The following is a 15,655-nucleotide window of genomic DNA, read 5'->3' on the forward strand; positions in this document are numbered from 1 at the left end:
ACCACTGCTCCTGACTCTACCCCCACCCTACTCCCTCCCACCACTGCACTGACTCCAACCCCACACCACTGCACTGACTCTACCCCCTACCACTGTACAGACTCCAACCCCCAATGCTGTATTGACTCCACCCCACTCTACCCCCTCCCACCACTGCACTGACTTCACTCCCACACCACCCCCTTCTACCACTGCACTGACTCCATCCCCACCTCACTCACTCCCACCGCTGCACTGACCCCACCCTAACCACACCCCATGCTCCCACCGCTGCACTGACCCAGCTGGCCTTCTTAATTAACTGACCAATCTTCATGATCAAGAGAATGCTAGACCTGAGGTGGAACCTGGGAAGCTGATGCAATACCAACCCCAAATACATCAGCACTAGCATGGAGGGCCACAGGAACCCCTGGAGGAACACTGAGGAGTGATAGATAGATAGGCACTGCCCTCCCGTTTGGTAGGTTGTTCTTTAAAAAAAAAAAAAAGGATGAAAAAAAGTGTGTGTGTGTGTGTGTGTGTGTGTGTGTGTTGCCATGTGTGCAAAGGTGCCTACAGAGGCTAGGAGAGGGCATCAGATCTCCAGGATCTGGAGTGATAGGTGGTTGTGAGCTGTCCAATGATGTTCAGGGTTTCAGAAGAAATGGTTGGGCACACATGACTAGCCAGGGTCTCTGGAGGAGAAATACAATATAGGAACAGAGTGGCCCAAGAGTGATGCCTGGGGATATCCACGTTGAGGAAACTGAATGGATGAGCGGCAGAGGTGAGCGTTCCAATCAACCCAGCATCCCCAGTCAGAAGGCAGGACCGAGGAAGCCACGCACCGCCGTCAGGGACACCAGTACTCTCTGGAACATGAAGGATGTGTCAGAGCAGATGTCCTCTTCAAGGCTCCTTCCATATTCTATCAAGAAATTGGAAATGGGTACTTCAGAACAGAGACCTGGCCGGTGCTGTCACCCTCCAGCCTGCTCTGTCCCTCCCAGCCAGCCTGCTCACTGGAGCAGCACAGACCAAGGTGCTGCCAAGTGAGGTTTCAAAATCTGAACCGTGCCAGGCTCCAGCCCTCCCTGAGGATCTATAGGTGGTTAATGGTTGTTGGAGGAAGTGGTGGAACCATTGGTAAGGTTAAGTTACCCATGCTCCTGTAGGTGATCCTTCACCTCTGCTCCTCTAAGCAACTCTAGTGAAGCCCATTAGCTCATAACATCAGCAATAACAGAACAAACAACAAAACAACTTTGGTTAAAACAACCATGACCCAGATGCTTATTTGTCATAGTGAGAAGGAGTGATGGCTGTCATCTTACGATGAAGGCGGGGCCCAGGTCCTCTTTGGTCTTCTTCAGTCCGTGACTTTGCTATGCAAATACTATGTGTCTGAATGGAAGCTGGCAAGGTGACCAGTGTCACTGGACAGAAGTCCCCAGAAAAGTTCTAACAGACCTCCCTAAAGAATAACACCTTCTACAGCCCCCCGAAGCCACTGTGGAACAGGTGTCAGGGTTAGGGGTCCAACTCTGAATCCTGTGTGAGGCTGATGTCAGGGTTGGGGGCCAATCCTGGGTGAGGCTGTGAGGGAGACATGGAGTGTTCTTGTGCTCACATAAGCACAAGGAGACCAGGAGTGTTAAACACACAGACCCGCTCCCTCAAAGGAAGGGACGTATAACCTGTTATCTTTCCAGAAGGCTGGGAGCAGACCTGGTTAATAGCCTGGTGACCTTTGTGCTCTCTGTGTGGCTGAGACCACAGGAATCCTCCCTAGACCCTTATCATGAACTTGTCAATCTATAGAGCTTATCTTTATGGGAGGTATCACATGTAATCAATCTATAGAATATATCTTTATGGAAGATGTCACATGTTCTTTACAGAGTTTTGAAGTAGTCATCTTAAGCTTTATTGTACACACAGGATTGAGTTAATTATCACCAGGAAATTTCTTTCACTAAATTGTGGTGTGCTTTAATATACCAAAAAATAAACTACTCAAGGCCAGAGTCAATCTAGAGACCTTCATGGGGCTGAGGTCAGGGTCAGGGCTCTAACTCCAGACTCCCAAGGTTCAGTCTCAGGCTCTGAACACTTGAGTAAGAGACCCTACTGTGTGACAGTTCTCTCCTCAGAAGCAGTACATACTGACTTTGAAAACACAGGGCTCAGTAGTGATGGGGGTATAGCTCTGTGCTACAGTCTAGAGCCCTGGCCTAGCTTGTGAGAGACCCTGGGCTCCATCCCTAGCACCCAGGTAGGCCACAAATATGGGGGAAAACTCACAGTAAGTAAATAAAATACACGGGAGAAAACCTCATCATAATCTAATAGCTGAGAAGTAATAGTCATTAGTCTTACTTTCAAGTCCTGGGCAACCTGTGCCAGGCCCTGGAGGATGCTACTTACGCTGCTGGTAAGTCTGGTTGATGCGACGGATCTCTCCAGGGCTACGGGAGGCCAGGATCTCAATTAGACAGCCCTCGTCTGTGCCAGCTCCCTAAATGTGAGGGCAGAGGTGAGATGGCAGGGGCCAGACGATCAAGTTAATGTGCAATTTTTATGCATGGTTAAACAAATAAAACATAATTACATTTACTAATTAAAATCAGAGTTCCACACTCAGAAGGAATGCAGACAGGAAACTGCAGGGTGTAATACAGGGTGTAATAGCAGCCAGCTGGGGTCCAAAAGCAGGGCCTATTAACTTTTACCTGTCCCTCCCAAGACCAGTGTGTTCACCATATCATTATAACAACAATACACGATTGTAGAGCCCAGTAGCCATCTGTTGTTTGTCATAACAGGTTAGGTGCCATTTGTGCCCTCTGGGGTTCCACTCTTTCTTTGACCTCTGCTCTCTTTCTCTGAAGGTCAGAATGTTCTGGTAAAGATGTTATCTCCCCAATTCTCTAGAGCCTCGCCAAGAACCTTCTACTCGATATAGTATTTAGTGATAAGCAAAGGAGGGTGGCCATACTGGCATCTCAGAGTCACTTGCTGCCAAGTAGCTCAGCTATAGAGAATGCGCTTGCCCACCTGACACCTGGGTCCTACCAGCACCATGGAAGGAACAAATGGCTCGGCAAATTTTGGGGATTTCTTAATTACAACAGCCGTGTATATTTCCAGAGGGGGAAATCTGTTTCCCATCATCTCCCTTCCCTCATCTCAGAAGGGTTTGGCCATAGGCTTTTGTTTGTTTGCTTGCTTCATTGTTTTTAACTTTTTTAAGATTTTAGATCATGCGTGTTGATAGCTGCCTGTGAGTGCAGTGCCCAAGGAGGCCAGAAGAGGGCGTCAACACCCCTAAAACTGGTGTTACTGGTGGTTGTGAGGTGCTGGGAAGTAAGCTACAGCCCTCTGATAGAGCTGCAAGCACTCTTAACCACTGAGCCATGTGGTCCAGCTCTGCCAGTCATGTTTCTGCAGGACAGCTCATTGCCATGTGCACGGGGAACACCCAAAGTTCAAGGGGACCACCGACCTTCATAGCCCTCCTCAGCTCCTGCACGTCATACAGCACCGTGGGCGTCATCATCCCCAGGATCACCTGCTCAAAGTTGCTGCTCAGCTCTGACTTCAAGTCCTCAATCAGGTCCTGCAGCGAGAAGAACGTGTCTGCACTGCTTCTAGCGACTATTGTCACTCATGCCCGCCATATACAAATACGGGGCAAGAACGTCCTGTGCCTTCACCCTCTTGGAAGCACAGTGTGACATTTTCCTAAGTCACACATCTGCATGTCTACAGTCACACCAGAAGCCTGTTAAGTACTTCCTGCTTTTCCAACTAAGACCAGATTTTACTTATTGACTTCAACCAAAACCAAACAGCACAGCAAATGACAATGTGGTTATTTCCCATTATGCCAAATTTTACTGAGATTTGTAAGACAATGACAGCTCTCTCATTATGTTTTGGTTTGGTGTAATTTTATGTGTGTGTGTTTGTGTCTGCATGTGTGTGTATTGTGTTGTTCTCATTAAATTCTATTTTTGAATACATAGCCACTTTTCTCTTTTTAAAATTGATAATTACATTCAGTTACTTGTGTGTGGAGGTCAGAGGACAAGCTAAGAGAGAAGGGTCTCTGTATCCTGTGGGACTGAACTCGGGTTGCTCAGCTTGGCAACAAGCACCTTTACACATTAAGCCATTTCACTGGCCCCAGATTTTGTGTATATACATACACATGTGTATAAATGTTTGTGGGTCTGTGCCCATGTATAGGTACATGCATGCACACATTATATATATATATATATATATATATATATATATATATATATATATATATCTTTCTATCGTGCATATCTTTATGTTAAATCCACAAATGTGGATTGAATGAATGAATGAGTGGATGGATGAATTAGAAGTCTATTAATGTTGGTTATCTTAGACTACCATAGGTTAGCTCCGTTCTGAAGGTAACCTCAAGTGTGTATTGTAAGTTATAATGTAATGTAGATATAGCACTTCCATGTATAGCTCACACCTCCCTTGACTGTCCGCATCTGCCACTGCTCTTTCAGTTTCCCTGAGGATGGGAACAGTATATGGTGCTCTGGAGAGAGTCGGAGACGGTCTGTTCCAATCCCTACAGGAGTGCCCCAAAATTCACCTGTAGATGCTCTGGAGAGCATCGAGTCAGCTCTGCCCTGCCCATTCATCCCTCCCCACCTTGACCAGCAGTTTGGAGCCATCTGTGAGAAGCAGCTTCAATATTCTCTGCTGTGCTATCTTCCAAGATGGATGCACTAGGCATGGTATCACTGGGCACCGATGTACAGAGACAAGGTTCTCAATATAGAAGCAGAAGGATTGGCACTGCTTTAATGGTGATGTGTGGAAAGACTGGGCTGAATGATTCTGGTGAAGGGGGTGGGGTGGGGTTCAGACAAGATCTAGAACATGCGGGGGAACAGTTGGATTTATAAGCTGCCGTGTGTGTGTGTGTGTGTGTGTGTGTGTGTGTGTGTGTGTGTGTGTTAAGATTGGTGCCCGATGCTGTGCATCTGCATGTCCAGATGCTGAAGGTCCTTGTCACCAGTTGATTTTTGATCTCTCAATAAGGATACCAATGGGCAATAGCTGGGCCTGGAGCAGGACACTGAGAGTTTCATGGGTAGGACACAGAGAGGAGTGACAGAATCGTCTGGACTGGGGGAAGAAGGATGAGATAAAGCCACTCAACCACGTGAGACTCGCCACTGGCCACTTCCCTGATTGGGCCTGGGGTAGCAGGCGAAGGTTAGTGCCCAGCCTTTGAGATAGCTAAGGCATTTTAAAGATAAGCTTGTGTGTGTGTGTGTGTGTGTGTGTGTGTGTGTGTGTGTGTGTGTTTTCCATTTGATAGCTCCTGGGCTGGTGCACATACAACTGGCCGGGAGCACAAAGTGGTATAGTGAAAACATGCAATTACCCAGAAAGCCCTGCTTGCTGGAGTGTGAAGGGTCTAGAATTTCTGTGTTTTGATTTTTACAATAATATCCTTTAAATTTACTTTTCAAATATTTCTTTTTATATTATTTAGTGTGTGTGTATGTGTGTGTGTGTCTGTGACCTCACACGTGGAGGTCAGTGGGCAATTCTGAGGAGTTGGTTCTCTCCTCCCACCAGGCAGGTCTCAGGTGTTGAACTCAGCCCATCAAGCTTAGGGGCAAGCGCCTTTACCCACTGAGCTATTATTTTATATCGCTATTTTTAATGGATGGTCAGTTGTTGTGTTACTAATGGGGCACTGTGACATTTGAGTGCTTCCACACAACGTGTGGTTATCAAGTACTGGCATACCTGTTGCCTCAGATGGTTGTTATTTGTTTGTATGAGGAACATTTACAATCCTCTCTCTGCTCTCCATTTTGAAGTATTCGGTTAGCTGTCACCACAGTCACCCTACCATGCTACAGAGCCTTAGGATTCATGCTGTCATCTAACTGTACCCCAGTACCCATGCCTCTTCTCTCTGCCTCTTCTCTCTTCCTCCTCTTCCCCCACCGTCTTCCTATACTCTGATAACCACTAACTTCATAGATAGTCTTAAGGCGTTGGGTCCCTTCAGAGTCTAGCTCCGGGAGAGGGGTGGTGTATGAAGTGTGGGGGGAGGGGATCTGCTTCTGGGCCTACCCTGCCGATGGTGCTCTTGTAGGCACTTCTGATCTCCTGGCGTTGGGCAGTGTTTCTGTAGGCTAAGACTGCGATGATGGCGTCTTCATCGGTACCTGGAGACAGGATGGAAACAGCAGGGGTCAGGATTTGCCCGTATGAGGAAAAGGTCTCCCCTGTGCCCACTGGAGTTACCTAGGGAAGCCTGAAGGTTTGATGTGAAGAGAGAATCTGGAAGCCAGAGCCCAGGGAGGCATTCACCCTTCTCACAGCTGGGTAATTATTGTTTGAGGAGCTTTCCCTTTGACTGTTGGAAGAAGCAGCTAGGGAGCATAGGGGAGGGGAGGACAGAAACTGTTCTACTAAAATGCGGCAGAGAGAGAGTTTTAAATGTGTTCTCCACTGTCATTCTTCACAAGCTTAGAGATCCAGCAAAAGGTGAGGGACAGGGAGACCAACAGAACTCTCAGGTCCAGCCTTCAGACCTCGGCACTGGGGGGAAGAGGGGGGGAAGAGCCCTTCCTGCTTTGAACCCTCACATCAGCTTTGACCTTTGTTTTGTTGTTGTTTATTTTGTTTTTAAATGCCCCACCTTCCTCCAGATTCAAATTTCCTTCCAAGCTACACCTTGCAAGGTGTAGCCCTATGGCCACACCCCTCTTTTAACCCATGCATTACCACAGGAATTCAGGGTTTCATTTTTCAAGGATCTGTAAAAACCTTTTAACTAAATTCTTATTTTGTAGCTTGGTTTATCTTTCCTAAAAGAATAACTCATCCTTGCCTGCTCAGAAACTCAAAATGGCTCCCTGTGGTCAGCTAGGTTTACAGAGGCTGCTATCTGGGATCTCCGAATTCTCCCGATGTCTGAGGATGAAGGGCAGCCAGACTTAAAGCTTACCTATTTTTGGTTTGTTTGGGGCATTCCTATGTAGCCCAGGCTGATCCTGAACTTTCTTTTCGTGTTGTTGTTTTTTTTGTTTGTTTGTTTTTTGAGACAGGGTTTCTCTGTATAGCCTTGGCTGTCCTGGAACTCACTCTGTAGACCAGGCTGGCCTCGAACTCAGAAATCCGCCTGCCTCTGCCTCCCAAGAGCTGGGATTAAAGGCGTGCACAACCACTTCCTGGTTGATCCTGAACTTTCAATCCCCCTGCCTCCACCTCCCCAGTGTGTGCACACACCTGCTCAGAATCTGCTCTTGAATTTTTCTGCTTTTCCTACCGACACTGCTGACCGCTCTCTGGAGCCCTTCCTGACCACCAGTCTCTCCGTTTGCAAGTCACCCTGAGCCCCTCATTTAGCATCCTAATTCTGATACCTGTGGTTTCCTGGCCACCCCTCTGTGGCTTTCTCAGTAGCTACCCTAGGACCTCCCTTTAGGACTGGCCACCTCAAGAATCTCCCCTCTGGCTTGTTCCTGCTTTGCAACTTTTCCCAAATTCACTGTGACTCCTCTGAGCTTCAGCTCAACTCCACTTCCAGAAACACATTCTCTCTTATTTATTAAAACTCAGCCCACCTCCCAAAAGCATCTCAAGTTCTACACCTCCAAGGTTTGCCTGATGACCCCACATGAAAGATCTCCTTTCAGTGAACCGTGGGTTTGAGGGGTTTTTTATTTGTTTTTTAAACGCAGAGCCATGCATCTGAGTCTGATTGCAACTATGAACGCCTGACCTCCACCTTTAGTGGGGGTCAAACCCAGGCCTTTGTGCAGGCTAGGGTGCTCTACCAACTGGGCCACAGTCCTAGCCACACAGAGTTCTTACCCATGTCCATCTGATGTTTTTAAATTTTATTTTAAAGTGTGTGTGTGTGTGTGTGTGTGTGTGTGTGTGTGTGTGTAGGTAGGTATGTAGGTATCTGCTGGGGCAAGATGCATCCCCTAGAGCTGGAGTTACAGGGTATTGGGAGCTATCTGATGAGGGTGCTGGGAACGGAGCTTGGATACCCTGAAAGAACAGTAATGCTCGTAACTGCCAAGCCATCTCTTAGCTGTACTAGCACCAGTCAGCGCCCACAGACTGCTGACCGACAGGACTAGGTTTTACTGTCCTTGTCTCCTCCAATAGCTCACTTCACAGCCCACAACAGGCCTGGTTGTGCCAAATGTCTCGATTCTTGCTTTGGGAATTCTGAACACTTTGCTCCACACTCTGGACTATACTCTTCTTGCAGTATACAGAATTAAAATTGGGCCAAAAAGAAAGAAAAAAAAATGCAGACGGTGGGGTCTACATATTTTCTACTTACAACAAAAAGGGAAGTGAGAAAGTGCCTAAGTTCAGGATGACATTTGTTCAGAGTTGGGTGGCGGGGGGTCACAGTGCTTAGACAAGGTCAACGGTGAAGGCTAATGGCTGGAGGTTGGTATCTGCTGTTTCCCAGAATCCTCAGGTCTGACAGGTTCTGATCACCTGGCGAAGTCACCTCCCTAGATCCTTTCACCTCCCACACCCTTTTTCTTATGAACAGGTGCTTGTGAAGCCTCTGCCTCCGGGCTAATAAAGTGGAGATTAGCAAAGATCTGCTGCTCTGGCCACAGCTGTCAGCAGCAAGCAGACAGTATAAGGAAAATGCCTCTGAGGTCTAAAGGCTGAGAAACAAGGTCTTATTGCCAAGTGTCTTTACCAAACTCAAGAGACTCTCAGGGATAGCTAGGAATTGAGGACACTTCTCATGTCCAACAGGCAAAGCCTCATTCCAGAAATATGTCCAGGGTGGCTGGCAGCGCCTAGTACAACTGGATCTGCCCTCGGGAAGACAACTTCAGGGCCATGCTCTGGGGGACACCCCTGTCTGCTCCCACACAGCCCCCATCTACATGTCTGCACCGACTCAGCTGCACAGTCATGGTTGCAGCCCCGGACAGAGACACCGATGGGAGGTGATGGAACGTAAGAGGTAGAGCTTGAGGGGAAGCAGTTGGGGCTTTGGAGATGTACTGATAAATCATTTACCCCTGCCCCCCTCTTTCCTTCTCCCTACCCCCAATCTCTAGCTATCTGAATTAACTTTCTTGTTGATGTGCTGTCTAACCACAGGCCCCAAAGCAATGAACCGGCCAATCGTGAACTTGATATCTCCAAAGCTGTGATCCAAAATGAACCTTTTCCCTTTTTAAGATGGTTATCTGGGCATTTTGTTATAGTAACAGGAAACTCACCCTTAACATGTTCTCCCATCCAAATTGTCCCCAAGCAGACAATCTGTTACCATCATTTTGTTTGTTTGCTGTTTTATAGTACAGGGGAGTGAACCCAAGGGCCTTGTGCATGCTGGGCAAGCACTCTACCAACTAAGCTACATTCTCAGCTATGTCCCGGTATGTTTATCTAAAAGGTGACCTATTCGTGAATCCCAGGGCCCACAGTGCCCTTCTCACGACTGACATTCCACCCTCAGGACACCTAGAAAGGTACTTACCGAGACCTTTCATGGCCTTCCTCAGGACCTGAGCATCTTCAGCTGCATTGAATCCTGAAGCAGCTTTCACGGTTCCTCCTTTGGTTTCCTGAATGCACAGAAAATGACATGACTGACAGGTGATTGCTCATTCAGAAGCCCAGGCTCTACCCCAGGTGCCAGGGCAACAGCAGCAACCGTGAAGGGAGAGGCTCTCACTCTGGGGGAGCCACCACCTTCTCTGAGGAAGGCAGACAAGGAACACACCAAGAAACACATGTCCCATCTGCAGCCTGGAGTGAGAGGTGCCACCAAGTAAGTAGAATCCCAATGGGCTGCGGGAAGCATTGCCATTTAGGCTGAGAGACGGTTCCTGTGAAGCATTTGTCTATACAACAATGAAGGGGGTGCACTAGAGACCAAGCAAAGGCTAGTTCAATGACTCTGGGGCTGCCACTAGCTTTGAAAGAGCCAGAAGCTCATGAAAAGAATCTGGTCTAAGAGAAACCACACCACCTTCTGTAAAGCAATCTCCTAAAAAGGAAAAAAAAAAAAAAGATTAAGTATGAATTTAGTCAAGTTCATGTCTGTAGAACCCAAAACCAATTTGCTATAAATATAATGCACAAAGAAATATCAAACCAATAATATAGCTTCTTCACTTGATAGCTGCAAGAGAGATTGGAAAAGAGAGGTAAAGGGAAAGTTCAAGAGGTTAAAAAGACATGTCAGCAGACAGCTGCTGCACAGTGCTGCTTGCCTGTCATTCCAGCACTTGGTAAGGGGAAGTAGGGAATCAAGAGTTCAAGGCTAGCCTCAGACACATACCTGGTTAAAGGCCAGCCTAGGCTAGAGAGACCCTGTCTCAAAAACCCAACCCAACCAAACAAACACAACAACAAATCTTTCATAGAGGCAAAACTTATTAGGACGGGGATCTGAGTAAGGTCACGACAGGACAGCTGGACAGTGATGTTTTATGACACAGGAAGTCAGTCCAGCTGGACAGTGATGTTTTATGACACAGGAAGTCAGCCCTAAGGTTCTCTGATAGCAGTACCGTGGCTACAGCTTACATTTTACCTTTATACTCTGACTCACAGGTAGAAGATAGGATATCTGGAATCTGCTCCAAAATAACACAGGTGGGAGGAAGTAGAGATAAAGAAGACAAAAAATGAGTATAAATTAGTCATTAGCCAAAGGCAAGGAAATTAGTTAGACCCAAGCAGGCTCAGGGGTCCCTGAGGAGAGATCCCTCTCTCTCAGCTTCTCACCCCACCTCTGTGTTCCTGCTAGCACACCGAGTTTCAGGAAGGGAAATATAAAAATCACTCCTCTTTAAGATCTAAACCTTCAAAGGAAGGGGCAGCTATAGATACACAAACCAGGGAGGGAGGAGGCAGCAGGGCTGGTGGAGGCCCAACAAGCAACCGAGTCATCCTCCTGGTAAAGATAGCTACTTTAAACATATGTGCGCATCTGTGTGTATGTGCATGTGGAGGCCAGAGGCTGACATAGGGGTTTTCTCAACTACTCCATTTTGTCTTTAAGATTTTGTTTGTATGTATTGTGTGGAGGTGCCCAGGAAGTCCTGAAGACGACATCTGGTCCTCTGGATCTGAAAATGGTTGTGTGCCATCAGCTGTGGGTGTTAGGAACTGAACTCAGGACCCTTCAAGAGCAACAGGAGCTCTTAACCGCTGAGCCATCTCTCCAGGCCATTTTGGTTTTTTAGACAGGCAGGGTCTCTCACTGAACTCATTCTGGAGAGATTGGCCAGCAATGGATCCATCTATCTCTGCCTCCACTTGTATTACAGAAGTGCACGTTGGTGTGTCTGTGTCAGCCCAATGGGGCTGGTGTCCTCATAGGAAGACAGAGATCGCAGCCAAGGGCCAGCAAAAGTAGACAGGACCTCACATGCGGCAAGTGCTCTACCACTGAGCTGCACCTCGGCCTCTGAGTCAACGTTTTCTGAGGTTCTTTGGAATTCCAGCACTGAAAGTTTCTGGGTGGTTCTCAAACACCGAGTTCAAGTTTAAACTGCATTGCAGACGCCACTGTTATAAGATGAAAATTAATGCCCAACGAGGGATCAATAGAGGTGTTCGCAAGGGTAGTTTCGTTTGCCTAGTAACATCCTACACAACTCTTTCTTGTTCTGGGAGAAAAGTTGGGAGCTTTTTTTCCTTGTGAGTTTCATGAGTGTCTTTATTGATTAAATTCTAGGGCACAATGCACAATTATCTTTTCAAGGATGATGGGGAGGGGCGGTGTCCATCCATGCCAGGAAAACTGGTTGTGGCAGCAAAGCAAACATCACCATGCTGGCTACTTTTATATCATCTTGACACGAGCTAGAGTCATCAGAGAGGAGGGCGCCTCACCTGAGACAATGCTTCCATAAGATCAGGCTTCAAGGCATGTTCTTAATTAGTTATTGACGAAGGGGAGCCCCAGCCCATTGTGGATGGTGCCATCCCCGGGCTGGTGGTCCTGGGTTCTATAAAATAGCAAGCTTTGCAAGCCGTGAGGAGCAAGGCAGTAAGCAGCACCCCTCCATGGCCTCTGCATCAGCTCCTGCCTCCAGCTTCCTGCCCTGTGTGAGTTCCTGCTTTTGATGATGAACTGTTCTAGGGAACTGTGAGCCAAGTTAACCCTTCCCTCCCCAAGTTGCTTTGGTCATGGTGTTTCATCACAGCAACAGTCACCCTGTCTAAGGCAATCACATAGAAAGGAACCAGTGAACACAAGAAGTAGGCCATGCTACAACCGAGGAAACGCCGTTGCCGTTACAGTAACAGGGAAGGCGAGGAGATGCGAAGGGTTGGCGTATAAGACGATGAATAGCGCTGGGCACTGAAAAGCAAGCAGGTGCAGCCACACAGGTGCCCTGAAGAGCAGTGCTCAGAGGGAGAGGGCAGGGTCCACACTGTGACTCAGCCATCTCCCTACTCAGAACCTCTGAGTGGGGAGAGCAGATGGACCAGTCTGAGGCAGCCCGGAGGAGTTTCTACCTTTATTCTGAACTTACCAGAACTCTCAAAGGGACTCAAGCCTGGGTCTGTGCCAAAGATCAGATCACTAAGTGCAAGGAAACCCAACCACAGCTGTCAATGAGGCAGATGGCAATTGGGGACTGCTAAGAAGCACCTCTCTAGGGTTGGCTCGAGACGGTTCAGTGAGTTCTTGCCACTTAAGCATGATGACCAGGGTTTGATCCCTGGGACCCATGTGAAGACAAGAGAGAACTAATCCCACAAAACTGTCATCTAACATCCACACAGATGGCATATGTCCTCCGCCCCCAAAATAAAAAGAAAACATCCATGTTGGTGTGCCGAAGATGATGGGGCTGTCCTGAGGGATCCCCTGTGTTAGAGCATGCTTTCCTCTGAATTCGTCTCAGTGTTCTAAAATGGAAAGTTGTCTTGCAGAGAGAAAACCATCCCTTGTTTCTATATTCTCAGGATGTTAGAAATGTGAGGGAGTCTGTGAATTCCTTTTCAGGGTCAAGCTACCACTCTGAAGTAAATTCAAATGACATTTTAAAAAAAGAAAGAAAAAAAGAGAAAGAAGAAGAAAAGGCCAGATTAGGCAGTGCGGTGCAAGCCTTTCGTCCTAGCACTGGGGAGGCAGATGCAGGCAGAGCTCTGTGAGTTTCAAATCACCACAGTCTACATAGTGAGTTCCAGGACAGACAGTGCTATGTAGAGATCCTGTCAGAGAAAGGCAGAGAGAGAGTGTGTGTGTGTGTGAGAGAGAGAGAGGGGGGGGACAGAGACAGAGACAGTGAGAGACAGACAGACAGATACTGCCTTATCATGGCTTCCTGCCCTCTGCTGAACAGAGTTTCGTTTAAACCACCTAAGTACACATTCTGTGCCTGCCTGTGGCTGGCACCAGGTGGGGTGAGGCACTTACCATGGCTGTAGCTCACGTCCAGAGTTCAGTCACACCAGCAGAAGCTCCTGGGGGGAGAAGCAGAAGAGAAATTACTGTGACTGGTGATGTGGTATTAATCGTTAGTCAGTGTACCATGTTTGCACGAAGCTGAGCCAAGAGGAAACATACATGATTTCATCAAAAGGTCACCTGTGCGGGAGCCAGAGCTCCTGGACCAGGCTAATCATTAAAGAAAAGATTTGAGCGGTTGAGTTTATTATGCCAACAACGTGCTTCCTGGTAGCTCTTCTGTTTTGGAGACACACTACAGCTCTTATGTTGCCTTGTTGGAGTGAAGTACTGTTACTGACACTCAGGACACAGAGGTTCTTAGTTAAAACACTACTGCAGGTCAGAACAGGGCACGAAGAGATGAGCCATCTGAATCAGGAAACTGTGATATTTATTTAAGATAGTCCCGTATGTGTGCACATGTACCTGTGTGTGCATTCATACAGGTGTGTATTGTGTATCTGCATCTGTGTACATGCATGTGTCTGCATGTAGGTCTACATACATATGTGCAGATGTCTATCTGTGTGTCTTGACAGCCCACCCAGCATTGGAATGTGTTCATTCCTCAGATGCTGTTTTGTCCTTGTAACATGACAGGAGTAGAGAGACTTCCTGTAATTGATCCCTCACAAATTCACATATGTCCTCAGTTTCCACTGCCCCTCCTTCATCAGAAAAGCGTGGGTGCAAAAATCTCATCTGGACAAGGCATCTCAACATCCACAGAGTCATCCTGGAACCAGTGGTTAGAATATCTGGGAACTTGTTATAATTGTAGAATCAGCTGGGTGAAAGATGCTTGTAATCTCAGAACTCGGGAGGCTGAGGCAGGGGAATTGTGAGCTCAAGGCCAGCCTGGGCTGCCTAGGACCCTATCTTAAAAAAAAATTCAAATAACAGCTTCTCTCAACAAAACTAAACATTATCACTGTTTCACTAAAGCAAGGGTCTGGAGAGATGGCTCAGTGGTTACAAGTGCCTACTGCTTTTGCAGAGGACTGGGGTTCAGCTCTCAGCACCCATGTTGGGTGGCTCACAACCATCTGTGACTCCAGTTGATACTCTTCTCTGGCCTGCAAGGGCATCCACTCACTGATGGTACACACACACACACACACACACACACACACACACACACCAAAAATAAAATGCAGATGAAAGCAATATTTTATTAGCTAGGACTGGTGGAGTTATAAACTCCTTCATTCGAGTACACGTTCTCTCAGTGAGCTTCTGGTCAACCAGGATTGACAAAAAAATAAAGATGATTTCAGATGCTGGTAAGATAAAGATACAACAGGGAAAATAATACAGAGCAGCGATCAGCAAAACGCATGCTATCTGAGGTCTGATCTGCCTCTTCAGTCATTTTCAAACAATTACCAAAGTAGAGGAGGAGGAGGAAGAGGACGGGAGGAAGATGATATAATCCTGGTATGTAACAACTGTGTGAAATTCAAACGTCAATGAGAACAAGTTTGTCTAACATCTCATGCTTGGCTTCAAGGTACTCCATAGCGAACTGTAACCAAACCGACCCTTGTAACAAGCCGCTGACTCTCAGCCAATCACAAGCAGCAGCTGTTCTACCCACCTTCTGATAAGACGGATGAGAGCTGTGACCAATCAGATTGTCTCTTGTACCCCACTTCCCTTCTCTGTACACCCCTTCCTTTACTTTCTTCTGGTTTTAAGTAACCTGACGCTGCAGAATGGGCATCTGACCGACATTGATCTGGGCTCTGGCCTGGTTCCAGGATCATAGGCAAAGCCGATCAAGATCCATAGAGTTTGGACCATTGCTGTTTTGTCTTTGACATAGATGCTGTTATGATCTGGGTACCAGGAAGGAGCAGACCCGATAGCATTGCCCAGAAGCACCTCTAAGGAAATGCCATCCAAGCATGCAAGCTGAAGGAAGAGCTCAGGCTGGCCTTGAACTCTCTCTCTCTCTCTCTCTCTCTCTCTCTCTCTATATATATATATATATATATATATATATATATATATATGTGTGTGTGTGTGTGTGTGTGTGTGTGTGTGTGTATACATATATGTGTGTATATGTGTATATATATACATACGTATATATCTATATATGTATATATGTATATATACACACATATATGTATATATACACACACATGCACACACACACACATATACATATATATACAT

The 15,655-nt window shown here is 47.0% G+C and overlaps 1 protein-coding gene across 4 annotated transcripts in view; it reads right to left on the reverse strand.

The window, feature by feature from the left end:
* Anxa4 (annexin A4) overlaps positions 1-15,655 on the reverse strand; it is a 56,416-nt gene that overhangs the window by 15,554 nt on the left and 25,207 nt on the right. For all 4 annotated transcript variants that reach the window (XM_034512239.2, XM_076940048.1, XM_076940049.1 and 1 more), the window contains exons 2-7: positions 13,442-13,488; positions 9,536-9,623; positions 6,130-6,224; positions 3,488-3,601; positions 2,410-2,500; positions 831-910 (exon numbers count right to left, since the gene is read on the reverse strand). In XM_034512239.2, coding sequence (XP_034368130.1) covers positions 831-910; positions 2,410-2,500; positions 3,488-3,601; positions 6,130-6,224; positions 9,536-9,623; positions 13,442-13,444 — 471 coding nt within the window. In that variant the 5' untranslated portion in view covers positions 13,445-13,488. The remainder of the gene's footprint in view (positions 1-830; positions 911-2,409; positions 2,501-3,487; positions 3,602-6,129; positions 6,225-9,535; positions 9,624-13,441; positions 13,489-15,655) is intronic.

This window comes from Arvicanthis niloticus, chromosome 9 (assembly GCF_011762505.2).
Source record: "Arvicanthis niloticus isolate mArvNil1 chromosome 9, mArvNil1.pat.X, whole genome shotgun sequence".
In the NCBI taxonomy this organism is placed as follows: Eukaryota; Metazoa; Chordata; class Mammalia; order Rodentia; family Muridae; genus Arvicanthis; species Arvicanthis niloticus.